Source organism: Bos mutus, chromosome 6, assembly GCF_027580195.1.
Source record: "Bos mutus isolate GX-2022 chromosome 6, NWIPB_WYAK_1.1, whole genome shotgun sequence".
NCBI lineage: Eukaryota > Metazoa > Chordata > Mammalia > Artiodactyla > Bovidae > Bos > Bos mutus.
Genome location: NC_091622.1, coordinates 16,615,410 through 16,635,038, shown reverse-complemented (window position 1 = coordinate 16,635,038; position 19,629 = coordinate 16,615,410). Strand labels below are relative to the sequence as shown.

The following is a 19,629-nucleotide window of genomic DNA, read 5'->3' as shown; positions in this document are numbered from 1 at the left end:
CACTAGGGTGGTAAATATGGAATGGAGAGAAGTGGATGAATTAGATTTTTTTTTTTTTTTGGTAGTAGTACAACCAAAAAGATCTGTTGATACTTTGGACATGGAGGTTTCATAGAGAAACCAGGAGGATCTCAAGATTTTCGGCCTGAAAGATTTTACGAAAGCATTTACGAAAAGAGCAGAGGACACGGGTTATTTAAAATAGTATTTTGGTCACTTCAAAGTCTCCGCTTTAGGCATCTTGTGGCGATGTCTTCTTGACATTTGTGATAGCTGTAAATTAGATATATATTTTCAAATGTTATAAAATATTAACGTAGCAATTATTATTAACAGTTATTATTATTAGCATCACTGCTACATCAGGAAGTAAAAGCTCAACAACCTAGGACTTTCTCAAACTCTTGAAAAACCCGCTAATAAAAAAGACATTTCCCAAACTTCCCCATTCATCCTCTGGCTCTGGGAACCTAGGGCGCTCCGCGTCCAATCAGCTTCCAAAATCCGCGGTATCTGTGAGTGGGAGGGGCTCAGATAGATTCCGTTCCCTCTGCTTCTCCGGCTTGGCCACGTCTGAAGGCCTGCAGGTCCTTGAAGGTGCATAAATCGCCTGTTTATTCATTGGCAATAACTGAACTTCTTATTCAAATTTATGTTTCACAAGATTCTGTAATACATAGTTTTGGGTCACGTCACTTATCCGTTTTTATAGTTCCTTCTTTTCTTCTGGGGGTGTACACACTGCCTCCGAGCGTTGCGGACCTGCCGGTCGCTTCCCTGCGCACGCGCCGGGGAAAGGGAGGGTGGGCCTGTTTCCGGGTGTCGCGTGGGGCTGGAGGCCGAGAGCGTCCCCTGCTACCGCCAACATGGAGAGTTTGTACCGAGTCCCGTTCTTAGTGCTCGAATGCCCGAACCTGAAGCTGAAGAAGCCGCCCTGGGTGCACATGCCGTCGGCCATGACGGTGTACGCTCTGGTGGTGGTGTCTTACTTCCTCATTACCGGAGGTAACTCGGCCTGCCGGGGGCCCGAGAGGCTCGGAGAGCCGGCCCGCCCCGGGGGCGCGTCAGTTCCCTGACTTTCAGCCGGGGAAAGCATCGCCCTGCTCTCAGTCTTTTCGGAGGGTGGAGGGAAATTCTGGGGTCCTAAGTGTTCACCGCCCAAAGGTTTCTTTACCCTCACGCCCTGTCTTGTATCTTGAGAGGAGTCGTGTTCTCTATCCCGTTGCCTTCACTTTCCTGGCCTCTTAGCTAAACGATCCGAGTTGAATAGTGTGTTTTTCAAGCCCAGCTTGTTGCTGCTGTTATTGCATGCCATGAGTTACTTAATAAAGGCCCTGGGAAAATCTGTTCTGGCCCATTCTATTTCCACTGTTGATCAGGAGGGTGTGGGACTTCTACCTTCTCTGTCTGTGGTCCCTGGAACTTTGGTAGACACTGAACAGTCTGGATTTGTTAGCTCAAACCTAAGGCTTGGTGTCGCTTTCTCCTCAGTCAGCAATACATATGAATGGAATCTTCTGAAACCCACGGTTTTGATAAATATTTGAGGTTGGAGATAAATTTTCAGAAGCTGTCGTATTTGAGAGAGCAGAAGTGGAGAATTTAAAGAATAAGGGGAATAGCATTACTTTTGAACACTTTTGCATTATCATCTTATCCTGTTCTTTGCAAAAGGGGCGTCGCTTTATATAGTGGTGAGTTGGCAATCCGGCTGCAGTCTTTTCATAGCCACCACCCCTTCAACATTTCCATGATTTACTCAGCACTGTGCTACTGCACTTTTGGATTTTGGGAAGTGGAGAGCTTAATTTGGAAATGATAAAATTAAAGCTGTACAGATTAAGGACAGCAAGAGCAGATGACTATTTTTAAGGGAATAGTCGGAGACATCATTTTCATAGATGTTTTGTGAGAATAATTGGCATTGAAGAGGGAAGTATTTGAAATGTGGGATTAGTTCTAGCATGAACCTTTAGGTTTACCCTTCTCCCAAATCTAGGATAATGACAGTTAATTTATGTTCAAAATAAGTTACATTTAAAATACTTTTTATGTTGCTAAGATACTGTCCAAGCATAACATTAGTATTAACATTTGCTCAGCACATTAATAGGGGCTGAACTGAATAAACAAAATTTAAAACGCATGTTGCTTTTTTAAAAAAAATCCTCATCTGCTAGAAATCTTTCCTGTAATCCTTAACCTCCCTTGGAGCCAGGGCCTTTACTGGAAACCTCACAGTTTTCATTCTGGCTCCTTTTTCCCTGTCAGTTTTTGTAATGGGGAGATTCTTTGCCCTAACTTCTGGCGGAAGTGAGAGGACCCCTTTTAGTGGCCAAGGCCATGAGCTATCTCATACGGGAGTTGGTTTTGCCACTGGAAAGGAATCACCTGAATACTGAGTGTACCTTTATAAATAACAATACTTATTGCTGAGAAATAGCAAATAATGTACTGAGTCCCTATTAAGTTCTAGGCATTAAGTACTGGAGAGAACAATGACTATAACAGATAAGGGCCCTCCCTTCATGATGCTTATCATGCCATTGGTTGAGACACATTAAATCTCATGTAAACTTTTCTCCATAACATTTTTTCCATTGCAGATTGCCACAAGTGCCTTGAAGGAAAAGAAAAAGAGGTTTTGAAAAATAATCAGAGTTAGGAACATCATTTACGTTGGAGACCCTGAGGAAATGATGTGTTAGCCAAAGGCTGCAAGATTGGGGGAAGAGTATCTGGGCAGAGGGAAAAGTTTGAACAAATATGGGATTAAGAGACCAATTAGGTGGGTTTTACAGTGTACTTAGGATGGTGGCAGCGGAGATGGAGGAAGATACAATGAAAGATATCTTGGAAGCAGAATCTTGGTGATGATTGATTGGATGTAGGGGGAGAATGGCGTGAAGGAATTTTACTATTTTACTGGTATCCAGTTTGAGCACTGAGTAGGCGGAAGTGTCATTTTCTGAGAAGACTAAAGAAATAAAGTGGTTTTTTGGTGGGGAATGGTGAATCCAGAGGTCACTTTGGGATATGTAATAGTTGGACAGACCAACTATAATTAGTTGAAAATGTCAAGTATGCAGATAGGAAGTGAGAAAAGAGGTTTGTATTGAAGTTAGTCAATAACATGTTTTTGGAACTCCTCCTATAAGCCAGATATTGAAGAACAGAGACAGAATTTCTGTCCTTATGGAGCTTCGGTTCAGTTCAGTTACTCAGTTGTGTCTGACTCTTTGCGACCCATGGACTGAAGTACGCCAGGCTCCCCTGTCCATCACCACCTCCTGGACCTTACTCAGACTCAAGTCCATTGAGTCGCTGATGGCATCCAAACATCCCATTCTCTGTCATCCCCGTCTCCTCCTGCCTCAGTCATTCCCAGCATCAGGGTCTTTTCAAATGAGTCAGTTCTTCACATCAGGTGGCCAGAGTATTGGAGTTTCAGCTTCAGCATCAGTCCTTCCAATGAATATTCAGGACTGATTTCCTTTAGGATGGATTGGTTGGATCTCCTTGCTTACATCTAATTTTAACGGTGTGAACATTTAATAGGTGTTGGCACGTTGAGGATCATTAGCATAGAAAAGCCACGTGAAGGGATTGGTTCAGTTGGGAAAAGAATGTAGAAAGAGAAGAAAATAGTGGATCAAACCCTAGGGAACTCTGATGTTTAGTGGTTTTATAGAAGCGGCTCAGCAAGAGAGATAGCAAGAAAAACATGGATAGGAGTGTCACAAAAGCCATAAGAAGCCATCCCTCCCACCCCCCAAGAAATGGATTTAGTAAACTGGATGGAGTGCTGCTAGGAAACCTCCTAAGCTGAGAACTGAAAGTGTCCTTTGAATTTGACCACAGCAAGGTCATTGGTCACCTTAGCAAGAGTAATATCAGTGGTGGCAGAAGTCAGATTGGAGTGAGTTAAGGAATGAAGGGTAAATGAGAAAGTGGAGACAGCAAGTTTACCAAATTCTTTTTGTCTTTTCCAGAAAGAAGCCTGGCTCCCTTTCCAAAAGGAAGCATAGAAATAGAATGTTAACTAGGAGGATCTGGTGTCAAGGAAAGGTTGATGTAGGGAATGGGAGGTTGATAGATAATACAGGAAAGACAGGAGCTAGCCAGAGGAACAGTCTTTGAAATGGTAAGGGTGTGGAGTCCTGATGATTGCAAAGGGGATCCCATCGTGATAGGAGGAGGGACTCTTCCTCTGGTCTAGCTGGAGGGAAGGAGGTGAAGATGGAAGCTGGTTCCAGTTTGTGGATTTGATGGTGAGGTAGCATTAGGCAATTCCTAAATGGTGGTTTTGTTATCAGAGGTGAGGGAGACCATCTTGCTATGCTTAAAAAAAGCTAAAAATGAGGATGGTCGAAAACCGTGGAGAAGGTAAAAGAGTAGATGTTGACAGCAGGAGATTTGGAAAACAGTGTCGATGGGCAGTAACATAAGTGGTCATTAAGACATAATGAAAGATATTAATGATCATGTGCCTCCTGTATTGCCAGTCTGCTTAATGATGTGATTTTAAAATGTCTCATTTTACTTTTAAGCAAGAAAAATTCTCTAGTTATCTCTTAATTATAGAAACATATCCAAGCATATGTGTAACATTTTTCTTGAATTAGAAGTAGCCTTTAATGTTAAATTTCCTTTATTGTGGAGTCATTCTTGAGTTTGGAAACAGTTACTGAATGAATTCTGTCATAAAATATCTCTTTTTGGAGATAATTCTGATTTACAAGTCATTCTAAAAACACTGAGTTGAATTTCTGAATGGTTTATCTGAAGTATAGGAGATAAGCTGGGCCTCATTTCACTGTAATAATACATTAGAGCAGTTCTGTTTAAATATAAATGCATCTTTAGAGACAGATACTTCCTTTAACTTCAGTATCTTTCTATGAATGGGCTCCCAATCTTCTCCAGCACTCAGGCTCTAAGATTTCTCTGCTCAGTTACTCAGTGGTGTCCAACTCTTCATGACTCCCATCGACTGTACCCCGCCAGGCTCCTCTGTCCATGGGATTCTCCAGGCAAGAATACTAGAGTGGGTTGCCATTTCCTTTTCCAGGGGGTCTTCCTCACCCAGGGATCGAACCTGCGTCTCCTGCTTTGGCAGGCAGGTTCTTTACCACTAGCACCGCCTGGGAAGCCCCAAAAGGAAATATTACTTAAATACAAATGAACCTCTAGAGACAAATGGGCTTCCCTGTTGACTCAGACAGTAAAGGTTCCTCTTGCAATGCAGGAGACCCAGTTTGACCCTGGGGCAGGACGATCCCCTGGAGAAGGAAATGGCTAACCACTCCAGTATTCTTACCTGGAGAATTCCATGGACAGAGGACTCTGGCAAGCTACAGTCCATAGGGTCACAAAGAATCAGATGCAACTGAACAACTAACACTTTCACTTTAGAGATAGACACAAACTAAATAAATTAGAAATTTAGTCTAATCTGTGTTCTTACCTTTCATTTAGGAATCATTTATGATGTTATTGTTGAACCTCCAAGTGTCGGCTCAGTGACTGATGAACACGGGCATCAGAGACCAGTCGCTTTCTTGGCCTACAGGTAAAAGATACCATTTTGAGTGATTCGATGGTGGGAAAGAAGATTGCTGGGGCATGCCTGCGTATTTAAAATTATGGCACAACCTATTGGGTCGATTTGTATTTTGACAATAGCTGTTTTAAAATGCTAAATTTAGAGATTGTAGGAAGTGGACAAGAACAAGAATAAAAGTATATTATCCGTTTATTAGAAAATATTTCACAATGATGGGCATAATCACTTATTTAAAGGAAGAGATCAGTTTAAAATACATTTATTTGTAGGCTGTTCTAGGGTCAGTAAACTGGTACGTATTTATTTGTAAATAAAGCTTTATTGGAGTTAGGTACAACCATTTACTTCTATACTATCTATGGCTGCTTTCAAGCTACTGTGGTAAGTGTGACACAAACTATATGGGTGACAAGCCTAAGATATATACTGTTTGGCCATTTAAGGAAAAATACGTGCGGCTTTGCTGGTGGTCCAGTGGTTAAGAATCTGCCTTTCACTGCAGTTTGATCCCTGGTCAGGGAAGACCTCACATACTGCGGAGCAGCTCAATGTGTGCACCTCAGCTACTTAGCCTGCACTCCAGAGCCCTTGCATCTGGTGGAGCCCCTGCGCCTAGAGCCCAGGCTCTGCAAGAGTAGCCCCCAGTCACTCCAACTAGGGCAGAAAAGCCCTCAAACAGCAGTGAAGACCCAGCACAACCCCCCCCCCAAAATTGGGCCACTGGATTATACTGTTAAATAAGAAAAATAATATTTGAGACTTGGGAGGTCCCGCTGTTTATTTTTCCTGAACAGTGTTTGTTGTGAAGTGAAGTGAAAGTCGCTCAGTCGTGTCCGACTCTTTGTGACTGTATGCTGCTGCTAAGTCACTTCAGTCGTGTCTGGCTCTGTGTGACCCCATGGACGGCAGCCCACCAGGCTCCCCCATCCCTGGGATTCTCCAGGCAAGAACATTGGAGTGGGTTGCTATTTCCTTCTCCAGTGCATGAAAATGAAAAGTGAAAGTGAAGTTGCACAGTCATATCTGACTCTTAGCAACCCCATGGACTGCAGTCTACCAGGCTTCTCCATCCATGAGATTTTCCAGGCAAGAGTACTGGAGTGGGGTGCCATTGCCTTCTCCGTGTGACTGTGTGGTCCATGGAATTCTCCAGGCCATAAGACTGGAGTGGGTTGCCATTCCCTTCTCCAGGGGATCTTCCCAACCCAGGGATCGAACCCAGGTTTCCCACATTGCAGGCAGATTCTTTACCAGCTGAGCCACCAGCAAAGCCCAAGAATATTGGAGTGGGTAGCCTATCCCTTCTCCAGCGGATCTTCCCAACCCAGGAATCAAACTGGGGTCTCTTGCATCGCAGGCAGATTCTTTACCAGCTGAGCTACTAGGGAAGACCCTATACTGTTAAATAAGAAAAGTAATATTTGAGACTTGAGAGTTCCTGTTGTTTATTTCCCTTGAACAGTGTTTGTTGTATTGCCTTATAAAATCCACTTGGTAACTGTCTACCTAAAGATAGCTCTTTATTTGTGTTTGTGTGTGTTTGTGCTCACTCTCAGTGGTGTCCAACTCTTTGCAACCCCATGGACTGGAGCCCACCAGGTTCCTCTGTCCATGGGATTCTCCAGGCAAGAATATTGGAGTGGGTTGCCATTTCCTCCTCCAGGGGATCTTCCTGACCCAGGGATTGGACTGTCATCTCCTGCATTGGCAGGCAGATTCTTAACCATTGAGCCACCAGGGAAGCCCCATATTTGTATTTACAGTTACACGAATGGTATTCCATGCAGAGAATATTCCTGGAAAGATTACCATGATTCTCTGCAGGGAAGAGGGTTCTGGGTGGCTGGACATCCTGCTGGTAGGGAGACTTTTCACAGGGTTGACATTTGAATTTGAATTTTGAAACTGCTGCATGTGTTGTTTTCAGTTAAAGCAATTAGTTTAGCAAATGTATGTATATATACACATACATACACACATGCATGCATATACTTTATTTACATGTGTCTTTGTATAAATCATATCTTTAACAGAGAAATGTGCCTTTTGGGGTCCATGAACTCTTGAGAATTTGAAAGCTTTTCACCCCTAGAAAGAGGCTTCCCGGGTGGCGCAGTTGTAAAGACTCTGCCTGCCAGTGCAGGAGATGCAGGAGACTCAGGTTCGATTCCTGGGTCAGGAAGATCCCCTGGAGGACATGGCCATGCACTCCAGTACTCTTGCCTGGGAAATTCTGTGGACAGAGGCGCTTGGCAGGCTACAGTCCACGGGGGTCGCAAAGAGTGGGACACAGTTGAGCACGCACACACACTAGAACAATCATATGCACGTATATACAGGAACTGAAGAGTTTATAGGTTGCTGGAAATCTTTGTGGAGTTCATGAAGCCTTAATTAAGAAAACTTGCTTTTAAAAATTTCCCTTTGAAATAAGAGGTTTGTTAATTACTATAAAACTCAGGAAACATTTCTAACCAGTTCACAATTTGAAATCGATAGTAGACATTTAAATAACATAACTTTTAAAAGCAAAACTAAAATTCTGCGTAAAAGGTTCATGTACCTATAGTAGTTGACTTTTTAAGCTAATAATTAAAATGTGCATTTTGGTTTTACGTAGATAGTTGTGTTAGTTGAGTTTTAAAGTTTTTTTTTTGCGCATAAGCTCCATGAAGATGAAAGATTTTTCTCTTGTTTTGTTCATTGTTATATTTCCAGAGCCTAGAACAGTACTTGATGCATAATAGGCTCTCAATAAATAATTATTGGAATGAATAGCCAGAAATATGGTAAAACACTTACAAGAATAAAAAATAAACACAAAAATGTTTTAGCAGAAATAGGAATTTCAATCTGAGGAAAAAACTTTTTATTTTTCTGGAAATTTTCATTGACTGTTTTGCTGTTTTCTTCTTTTTCAGAGTAAATGGACAGTACATTATGGAAGGACTTGCATCCAGCTTCCTGTTTACAATGGGAGGTTTAGGTTTTATAATCCTGGACAGATCCAATGCACCAAACATTCCCAAACTCAATAGGTTTCTTCTTTTATTCATTGGATTCGTGTGTGTCCTATTGAGTTTTTTCATGGCTAGAGTATTCATGAGAATGAAGCTGCCGTAAGTTATTCAGTGCTTTGTATAATCAATATCTTAACTTGCAAACTAGTAAAATAATTTTGTGGATCATGTGAAATCATAGGAGATTTAATTTAACCCTCATTTAAATAGATGAACATTTTGAGAACCAAAGAAATGTGTGACTTGCTTAAGGTTAGTAGCAAAATGGAAACAAACAGATCTTCCTGTTATTTCCATGTATGTTCATGAGAAAATCCAGTTATTTTGCTGTAGCATCAGTGACCGCTGATGGAGGCTTTTCTCTAAAAGTGCTTTTTGGTTAATCTGTGACCTTGGAAGAATTCCCATAGAACTAATAATAATAGAGAATATTTTCAAGCCATTAATTGCTGCTGCTTTCTGAATATTGATAGGAGGAAAATCGATTAAGCCTTGGACAGAAAAGAGACTTTCATATATATATTACATTATTTAGATTCATTCAGAAAGCTTACGTTATCTTTGGGACAAAAATAAATTGGTTTGGGAATTCCTTGGCGGTCCAGTGGTTAGGACTTGGTGCTTTCACTGCAGGGCCTGTGTTTGACCCCTGCTTGGGAAACTTAAGATCCTGCAAGCCGTGTGCCGTGGCGCTGCCCCCCCCAGAAAAGAAAGAAAATGGCATTTGAAGGATAGGATAACAGAGCTGAGCTATCTCCTGCTTAGAAAAAAATTTTGAAAATTGTTTAATTCTCTGGATTACTTTCATCTTTTGTAATTATTTATGTAAACATTTGTTTTCTGCATTCTGTAGGCCAATTTCCAAGATAGTTGACTAAGATCTAACAATAGGAAATAAGAAACAGGAGTATACTCTCTGGGTTTCAGGTGTAGATAGATGTAGTCAAAACAGAACAGTAGTCTAAACAAAAGATTGCTGTTTCTGTAACTTACCAAGCAGCCAAATCTAAGGTTTAAATTTTAAAGAGGAAAGACTTTATGGTCCCCTCTCTGATGTGGTTTCTCATTTACAGCTCCTAATGCCTGGTACCTTGAGTGTGGCATGGGGAGAAGCAATGGGACAGTTTTAGAAAATAAAGGGACGCAACAGTATTGCATTTTGGCATATTTGCAGGCCCCAGAGAGATGATGAGCCAGGTCTGTGGGCCTGTACATTCCTCATGACGGGTGTGGTTACTACCACCAGCAAGGAAGGGATGTGTTATCTTGGGCATAGATTCTCTTTGATGTCCCAACATATAGAAGCAGTTACATATGTAATAAATGAGACAGCAACAACAATACAGTAAAAAACACCAGTAACCAGGGATTTTTTCACATCAGATAAGTTGCTAGCATCTGAGATAAAAGATGGCTGTGCCGTAAGATAACTTCCAGGGTAGCACTCCCTTTCACCAAGAATCTGATATCCTTAACAACAGGTACCCTGAGAAAACAATAGCAGTGAAAGGGTACAACCTGTTTTATATTTTCTGAGCTATGCTTTTTAAAAGACCTGGTGTCCTTCCTACTGACAGTTTTAAACATTAAAAGATGGCTTTATTTGATGCGGAAGCATAGGTCACACACTAATTACAAGGAAGAATACTGCAGCGTATAACTATATCAAGAGATAAATGTCCTGTGTTTGCATATCAGCACATGCAGATGACCGACAGCTGTCCCTAAAGAGTCCTCAGCTCTTTTGTTTCATAGCATAAGCTAGCTGTTGAGCAGCTTCCCTCGGTGCCGACACTGGTGGTGGGCACTTCTTAGAATCTTCTTGAACCTTTTATTTCCTGTGAAGCTTAGGTCTTTTTTTTTTTGTTACCGTTGTTAAGAATTATCTGACAGGTTTTATTTTATTATTGGTTTAATCTTTTTTTTGTAATGGAGTATCGTTGGTTTACAGTGTTGTGTTAGTTTCAGGAGTACAACAAAGTGATCCAGTTATATACATACACCTATCGGTTCTCTTTCAGATTAAGTACTTGTGAAGCTTAGGTCTTGAAGTATGCTTTTTGTGAAGTATCAGGCATTACCTTAGCAAATTTACGTGGAGGTCTTCAAAATGAATATATATGTTAAGAGCCTTTTTATTTTTTATTCAACCCTGGGTTGTCTCAGGGTTGTGAGATTAAAGTTCTGTATCTCTGTGCTCAGAGTGTGAATCGGCTAGGCTGGTAGAGCAGAAAGAAAGGGATAAATGAGTTCTAAGGAGATCACTTAGGCTGCACGTAGACCCAAGACCTGTAGGGAGTCAGGTGGGTCTAGGAGCTGGAAGGAGGAAAATCTCATTCCTGAGTGTCTGCGCTGTGTCAGGCACGGTGGGAGGTATCAACCCCATGATGCAGTGTTTTGCCGCCACCTAAGAGAGGAAGAAACTTGAGACTCTGAACTAATAATAGCTAATGTTTGTCAAGTGCTTACTGCTGTGAGTAGCAGTTACTATATTGGTAGATTGTCTTATATAATCCTTTAAATTCTTTGATGTAACTCCATTTTACAGATGAGGAAGCTAAGGTTTGCCCAAGCTTATCTACTCATGTTAGAAACAGGGTCAAAAGCAGAGAAGTTCTAAAGGCATCAATGAGGACAGGATGTTTTCACCCCTTTCTTAATGTGGATAGTTTTACACAGCCTTTCTATTTTCCTCTTGATCCTAATAGGTTGCAAGGATTTATTGCAAAAGGAAAAGTTTGGAGCTTTATAAAGCAGACTGTTACTACCTGAATTTAAAGGGAATTTCAGGGCCTACCTTGTCCATTTAGTAAAAGGATCTTCTATTTGAACATTGTGAAGTGTGACTTGCTCAACAGCTACAGCTGACGCCCCTGCCCACCGTCAGGACATTTCCTAAAGAAACAGGCGCAGGGTGCGAGGGCTCACTTCCCAGGCATGGACAGCTCCTGGTCCCTCCATCCTTCCCTTTGGTAATATTAGGCTTTCTGGGATATTGAAATGAGCTGCTTTCTATAAAAAGCTTTGTGACTCTTGTTGGAATTGTGAGAGTCCAAAGGAGATTGATTCTAACTCTTAGCTTTAACTTTTACATAACATTTTCTTTTCTTTCTTTTCTTATCTGGTGTCATTTAGCATATTGGTTTGTAAATTTGTCCTTTGAGGGGGAAGGATAATGGAACCAAGGCCCAGTAATGTATTATATTTTTTGAGGGGGCAAGATATGAAAGAAGAACCATAATGAGGAATCACACATTTATATTTTCAGATTGTCCTTTGATTCATCATAAAATTTGTTTGGGACACTTTGAAATGTTGCTTCCTTTTCACTCTTTGTGTTTATAAATTTTATGTTTTACAGGGGCTATCTGATGGGTTAGAGTGCCTTTTGAGAAGAAATCAGCAGGTACTGAATTTGCTCCTGTTAATGAAATTTTAAAGGCTATACCAGTCCTCAGATATGAAATACAGAGAAGGATGAAAAGCAGCAGAAAAGAAACATCTAGTGAAAACATAGGAAGCATATTAAAGCGTGGACTAGAATGTCTTCTTGGTGTCAGAGACAAGCTTATCAGTATTTTTTCCTGCTGGCCTTCACTGACGTACCAATGATATTAAGTGACATTTTCTTCTTTTTTTTTCATTTCTTAAAATGTACTTCATTTCTATAGCTATAATATTGAATAAAGTGATTATTTTTTACAAACCCCTTAACATTTTTTGGAGGTGACTTTTCTGACCTTCAGAAATTAATGTAAAATCAGGACACGTGATCCCATAAGCTGAGAACTCTGGACAGCTGATCAGCTTTACCAATGGTGCTTTGCCTTTAAACAGAGTGTGTGACAGTACATCGTTTCAGATATATATGGAAGACTGTTTCAGGAACAATAAGATGTATGAAAGGAGCAGAAATAAATAATTTTTCTAATTAACTTTTGTGTTTTTTTTCATTGATGGTATTAATCTTCAGTCTGTAATTAATCCACTCCCATCCTGTAACTATCAAGCTACTGTTGGTAGCTTGAAGTCTCCAGGTGTAGGCAGCAGGATGTCTAATGAGGTGACATAAATATCCATATCCCTATAAATATTCAAGCATGGGCTACGCAGTCATGTCGGTTTTAAATGTGATTGTGTTAGATGAAGTTCCCTTCAGGCATTCACTTCCAGTAATTAATACAGTGTTGAGCACATAAAAACATCTGTAGACTAGTCTGGTCTTCTCCTAATTTCTTCTAGCCAGGGCTTTTGGTTCCCCCCAGCGGGCTGGGCCTGCATGCTCAGTTGCTTAGTTGTGTCTGACTCTTTGCGACTCCATGGACTGCAGCCTGCCAGGCTTCTCTGTCCTTGGGATTTTCCAGGCAAGGATGCTGGAGTGGGTTGCCATTTCGTCCTCCAGCGATCCTCCCAACCCAGGGATCCAGCCTGCATCCCTTGTGTTTCCTGCACTGGCAGGCGGATTCTTTCCCACTGCACCGCCTGCGAATCCTGTAGGGAACAGACTTGTGGTTGTCATAGAGGTTGGGAGGAGGACGCTTCTCTGGGGTCTCAACTCTTATCCTAAGATCTTTAAGTTTACAGTAAAATTTCAGCTCAGGTGGATTTTTTCCCTTATTCCAGGACTGCTCTAAATGTAGCTGTTCATTAAAAAGATTGATTTATTTATCCAGAAAGTTTTGAGAACCTATTGTATGCCAGGGAGCACAGAGCTTATATGCTTATAAGGAAGTCAAATTATTGAAAAGTTAAAAAATGTTTATAAAATCTCAGATACTGATAAATAACAACCAACAAAAACAATGCAAGAACAGTCCATTAGTGATGAGAGGTGGGAGAGGTGGTTACTATATCCAAAGCTCTGAGAAAGGAAAACAAGACCTGTATGTATCCACCAACTTTAAAGGCTTGATTTAACTTATATTTTCTGTTTTTTTGTTTTTTGGCCTTATTTTAAAACCTGATTAAACTAGATGGACAAGGTGACACAAAGGTTTTATGATTTCCATAGGTCTTTTCCAGAGATTGAATAGTGAGAAGTTCCTGTTAAGTACCACCAGATGGCGCTGTTAAGGTTTGGGGTGTGTTTCTATGTCATAGCTTTTAAGGTTTTGTTTTTTGACTAAACACAAAGAGATGTATTTAAATAATTCTACTGGTAAAATTGCAATGTTTTATGTGAAGGAAAAAGTTGTGCCTTGTACTAGACTTTTGCTTTTGGGGACACTGCCAAAATGTTAACAGCCTGATAAAAAGCCTGCTAAGCAGTATTAACATCAGCAGAGGTTAAATAAATGAGATAGAGTAAATTAATGGCCTAGATCGGAAACAAACTAGTCTTTGATTTTATTACAGAATTCTCTAGAATGTGTATGCTACAATGGAGTTAGAAGGGCAAAATGGTTTAGTGGAGAGTAACTGGTAAAGGGATTCCCTGGTGGCTCAGCGGTAAACAGCCTGCCTGCCAATGGAGGAGACGGGTTTGATCCCTGAGTGGGGAAGATCCCCTGGAGGAGGAAGTGGCAACTCGGTCTAGTATTGGTACCTGGGGAATCCCATGGACAGGGAAGCCTGGCGGGCTACAGACCATGGGGTTGCAAAAGAGTCAGATACGACTTAGCGACTGAAGAACAATTCCAGTGAGAGGTAAAGAAGATGCAGAAGTTGCCAGGAGACGCTCCATCCTGTGATACACAGCTGACAGAATTGGTGTCAGCCCAGGGGGAGCTCCAGAGGAAAGAATGCCTGCCAGAAACATGTTGGGTGGAAAGAGCTGGGCCTTTGTACCACTCACTGCCTCTTCGGATTTTGGCCTGGTGCCGTCTTGAGACTAACATGGTGGAAAGGTGAGGGAAGCCTGACAAAGCTTGGAGACTGTCAGCTGGCCCCTCCTTAAAGCTAGCCATTAGGGGGTCTGAGCAGCACATCTCTGTTTGCCACAGATTTAGAAAGAAAATACCCTCTTTATAGGATTACAATGAGGAAATCCTGCGTACCTTGCTTATAAGGGGCTTCCTTAGTGGCTCAGACAGTGAAGAATCTGCCTGCAGTGCAGGAGACCTGGGTTGGACCCAATCTCTGGCTCCAGAAGATCCCCTGGAGGAGGGCATGGCAACACTCCAGTGTTCTCGCCTGGAGAATCCCATGGACAGAGGAGCCTGGCAGGCTACAGTCCACGGGGTCGCAGAGAGTGGGACACACTGACAGACATTCACTTGCTTATAAAAGGAGGGTGGTGCTCTGCTTGTTAATGTCTTTTTGAAGTGGGAAGTGTGGAGTAACTTAGGTTCTTAGTAACTGGTATATTCCTGAAATGTAATGCTGGGAAAAAGGTTATTTCTCCACTTTGCTTATAAGAAAATGGTGATTCATTGTTGTAGAGCTTGAACTAGAACCCAGGTCTTCTGCAAAGCAGACCAGTTCTTTTCATTATATACTGTTTTCTGATACAGATCAGTCCCTGAAGGTAGTAACGAGTACACACTTATTTATATTAATAAAAGAGGTAATGCCAGATGCAGGGTTATGTTAACAAGAAAAACACAACCTTTGTTCATGTGGAATTTATTCTCCACTGACTATACACCAAGGGACCAATTCTCTTGGCCACAGGAACACAAGAGAGGAGCACCTAAGCCCAGACTTGTGGTGAGGCAAGCCTTTAATTTGTTGTGAGAACGATGGCTACTCATCTGCCTAAGTATTTCAAGGTACAAATACATTTCCCCCTAATCTCTTGTTTTTCTTTTTTGCACTATGACTTTTTTTTTTTCTTCCTTTTTTTTAAAATTTATTATTTTTTACTTTACAATATTGTATTGGTTTGCCATACATCAACATGCATCCGCCACGGATGTACACATGTTCCCCATCCTGAACCCCCCTCCCACCTCCCTCCCCATACCATCCCTCTGGGTCGTCCCAGTGTACCAGCCCCAAGCTTCCTGTATTCTGCATTGAACCTGGACTGGCGATTCATTTCTTATATGATATTATACATGTTTTAATGCCATTCTCCCAAATCATCCCCCCCCACTCCCCCGCCCACAGAGTCCAAAACACTGTCCTATACATCAGTGTCTCTTTTGCTGTCTCGCATACAGGGTTGTCGTTACCATCTTTCTAAATTCCATATATATGCGTTAGTATACTGTAGTGGTGTTTTTCCTTCTGGCTTATTTCACTCTGTGTAATAGGCTCCAGTTTCATCCACCTCATTAGAACTGATTCAAATGTTCTTTTTAACGGCTGAGTAATACTCCATTGTGTATATGTACCACAGCTTTCTTATCCATTCATCTGCTGATGGACATCTAGATTGCTTCCATGTCCTGGCTATTATAAACAGTGCTGTGATGAACATTGGGGTACACGTGTCTCTTTCAATTCTGGTTTCCTCAGTGTGTATGCCCAGCAGTGGGATTGCTGGTTCGTATGGCAGTTCTATTTCCAATTTTTTAAGAAATCTCCACACTGTTCTCCATAGTGGCTGTACTAGTTTGCATTCCCACCAACAGTGTAAGAGGGTTCCCTTTTCTCCACACCCTCTCTAGCATTTATTGCTTGCAGACTTTTGGATAGCAGCCATTCTGACTGGCGTGAAATGGTACCTCATTGTGGTTTTGATTTGCATTTCTCTGATAATGAGTGATGTTGAGCATCTTTTCATGTGTTTGTTAGCCATCTGTATGTCTTCTTTGGAGAAATGTCTATTTAGTTCTTTGGCCCATTTTTTGATTGGGTCATTTATTTTTCTGGAATTGAGCTGCACGAGTTGCTTGTATATTTTTGAGATTAGTTTGTCAGTTGCTTAATTTGCTATTATTTTCTCCCATTCTGAAGGCTGTCTTTTCACCTTGCTAATAGTTTCTTTTGTTGTGCAGAAGCTTTTAAGGTTAATTAGGTCCCATTTGTTTATTTTTGCTTTTATTTCCAATATTCTGGGAGGTGGGTCATAGAGGATCCTGCTGTGATGTATGTCAGAGAGTGTTTTGCCTATGTTCTCCTCTAAGATTTTTATAGTTTTTGGTCTTATGTTTAGATCTTTAATCCGTTTTGAGTTTATTTTTGTGTATGGTGTTAGAAAGTGTTCTAGTTTCATTCTTTTACAAGTGTGGTTGACCAGTTTTCCCAGCACCACTTGTTAAAGAGATTGTCTTTAATCCAATGTATATTCTTGCCTCCTTTGTCAAAGATAAGGTGTCCATAGGTGTGTGGGTTTATCTCTGGGCTTTTTATTTTGTTCCATTGATCTATATTTCTGTCTTTGTGCCAGTATCATACTGTCTTGATAACTGTGGCTTTGTAGTAGAGCCTGAAGCCAGGCAGATTGATTCCTCCAGTTCCATTCTTCTTTCTCAAGATTGCTTTGGCTATTTGAGGTTTTTTGTATTTCCATACAAATTGTGAAATTATTTGTTCTAGCTCTGTGAAAAATACCGTTGGTAGCTTGATAGGGGTTGCATTGAATCTATAGATTGCTTTGGGTAGTATAGTCATTTTCACTATATTGATTCTTCCGATCCATGAACGTGGTATATTTCTCCACCTATTAGTGTCCTCTTTGATTTCTTTCACCAGTGTTTTATAGTTTTCTATATATAGGTCTTTAGTTTCTTTAGGTAGATATATTCCTAAATATTTTTTTCTTTTCGTTGCAACAGTGAATGGAATTGTTTCCTTAATTTCTCTTTCTATTTTCTCATTATTAGTGTATAGGAATGCAAGGGATGTTTGTGTGTTGAATTTATATCCTGCAACTTTACTATATTCATTGATTAGCTCTAGTAATTTTCTTGTGGAGTCTTTAGGGTTTTCTGTGTAGAGGATCATGTCATCTGCAAACAGTGAGAGTTTTACTTCTTTTCCAACTTGGATTCCTTTTATTTCTTTTTCTGCTCTTATTGCTGTGGCCAGAACTTCCAAAACTATGTTGAATAGCAGTGGTGAGAGTGGGCACCCTTGTCTTGTTCCTGACTTCAGGGGAAATGCTTTCAATTTTTCACCATTGAGGATAATGTTTGCTGTGGGTTTGTCATATATAGCTTTTATTATGTTGAGGTATGTTCCTTCTATTCCTGCTTTCTGGAGAGTTTTTTATCATAAATAGATGTTGAATTTTATCAAAGGCTTTCTCTGTATCTGTTGAGATAATCATATGGCTTTTATGTTTCAATTTGTTAATGTGTTTATCTTACATTGATTGATTTCCAGATATTGAAGAATCCTTGCATCCCTGGGATAAAGCCCACTTGGTCATGGTGTATGATCTTTTTAATGTATTGTTGGATTCTGATTGCTAGAATTTTATTAAGGATTTTTGCATCTGTGTTCATCAGTGATATTGGCCTGTAGTTTTCTTTTTTTGTGGCATCTTTGTCAGGTTTTGGTATTAGGGTGATGGTGGCCTCATAGAGTGAGTTTGGAAGTTTACCTTCCTCTGCAATTTTCTGGAAGAGTTTGGGTAGGATAGGTGTCATCTCTTCTCTAAATTTTTGGTAGAATTCAGCTGTGAAGCTGTCTGGACCTGGGCTTTTATTTGCTGGAAGGTTTCTGATTACAGTTTCAATTTCCATGCTTGTGATGGGTCTGTCAAGATTTTCTCTTTCTTCCTGGTTCAGTTTTGGAAAGTTGTACTTTTCTAAGAATTTGTCCATTTCTTCCACATTGTCCATTTTATTGGCATATAATTGCTGAGAGTAGTCTCTTATGATCCTTTGTATTTCTGTGTTGTCTGTTGTGATCGCTCCATTTTCATTTCTAATTTTATTGATTTGATTTTTCTCCCTTTGTTTCTTGATGAGTCTGGCTAATGGTTTGTCAATTTTATTTATCCTTTCAAAGAGCCAGCTTTTGGCTTTGTTGATTTTTGCTATGATCTCCTTTGTTTCTTTTGCATTTATTGCACTATGACTTTTAATTGCAAGTGTGAGAAACTCACTCAAGCTGTCTTAAGCAAAGAGGGTAAATTATTCAGATGCTGGAGTGTGACGATACTCAGGGCAGGGATGCTGGGTGTTGAGAGTACCAGGGTTGAGAATATGGGACTCTGAGGATGCCACTGTTTTCTTCTGATGCATCCCGTGGGTCTGCTTCATGCTTTTCTCTCTATAAAACTGGTCACTTCTACAGACTTTCCTGGGGGTCCAGTGGTTAAGAATCCACCTTCCAAAGCAGGGGACATGGGTTCCAACCCTGATTGGGAAGCTAAGACCCCACATTCCTCCAGGCAGCTAAGCCCACACACCACCAACACACTGCACTAGAGATGCCAGCAGAGCCCCATGCACCACCATCAACTACTGGCCTGGGAGTGAGCCCTCGTGGACAGCCAGTCCCAGCTGCAGGTGACTGCAGCCACTGGAAACACCCCAGGGAGAACTGCCCCTCTAGCCTAGAAAACCTGGAGAAGTATTAATAAGCTGTTGCTCTTAGGTATTACATTTTGGGGTGGCTTTGTATGCAGCATAGATAACTGGAATGGGGGTGCGGCCTTGGCTTTGGGACTGAGTAATGGATGGACACTGCCAGGGTCTTGAGAAGGTGGAGGATGCCACCTAGAAGGGCTTCGAGAAGACCTAGGTACAGGCCTCCAGGGAATTTTGACGAGGGCTTGAAGACAGTGAGGAAAATGACCTTGGAGGCTGAAGGGAAGGCAGCAGGTTCTGCTGCCTGCTGTTAACGTGGAAAATAGAAAGGGCACCTAGTGAACCCATGGATCCAAGGGAGAGACTTCCAGGCAGAAAGTAGAAAGTGTGTGCTGGCTTCTTGTAGCTTCTGTTGCAGCTAATGAAATGTGAGGAGAGAGAGGCGAACCAAAGAAAGAACTTTTCAGTTCAGTTTTTGGAGTGTAGAGAAATAGAGAAGACAGACCAATCTTTCCAGATAGCAAATGAAAGCTTGTGTTTTAAGAATGTAGTTTATCAAAGAAATGTTCCTTTTTTTTTTTTTTTCCTTTTTTGATCATACAGCAAGGCTTGCAGGATCTTATTTCTCTGACTAGAGACCGAACCCATGCCCCTTGCAGTGGAAGTGTGGAGTCTT

At 41.1% G+C, this 19,629-nt stretch overlaps 1 protein-coding gene across 1 annotated transcript; it reads left to right on the top strand.

The window, feature by feature from the left end:
- The first annotated feature begins 804 nt into the window (after window positions 1–804).
- On the top strand, window positions 805–12,521 carry OSTC (oligosaccharyltransferase complex non-catalytic subunit). Its single transcript, XM_005896238.2, has 4 exons — window positions 805–1,005; window positions 5,479–5,572; window positions 8,488–8,685; window positions 11,948–12,521. The coding sequence occupies exons 1-4, from the start codon at window positions 867–869 to the stop codon at window positions 11,964–11,966; spliced, it is 450 nt and encodes a 149-aa protein (XP_005896300.1). The 5' UTR covers window positions 805–866; the 3' UTR covers window positions 11,967–12,521.
- The last annotated feature ends 7,108 nt before the right edge of the window (window positions 12,522–19,629 follow it).

Coding starts and splice junctions, on each gene's coding strand:
- OSTC (XM_005896238.2), top strand. CDS start 867: ATGGAGAGTTTGTACCGAGTCCCGTTCTTAGTGCTCGAATGCCCGAAC. Junction 1,006..5,478: donor TTACTTCCTCATTACCGGAG/GTAACTCGGCCT, acceptor CCTTTCATTTAG/GAATCATTTATGATGTTATT. Junction 5,573..8,487: donor GTCGCTTTCTTGGCCTACAG/GTAAAAGATACC, acceptor CTTCTTTTTCAG/AGTAAATGGACAGTACATTA.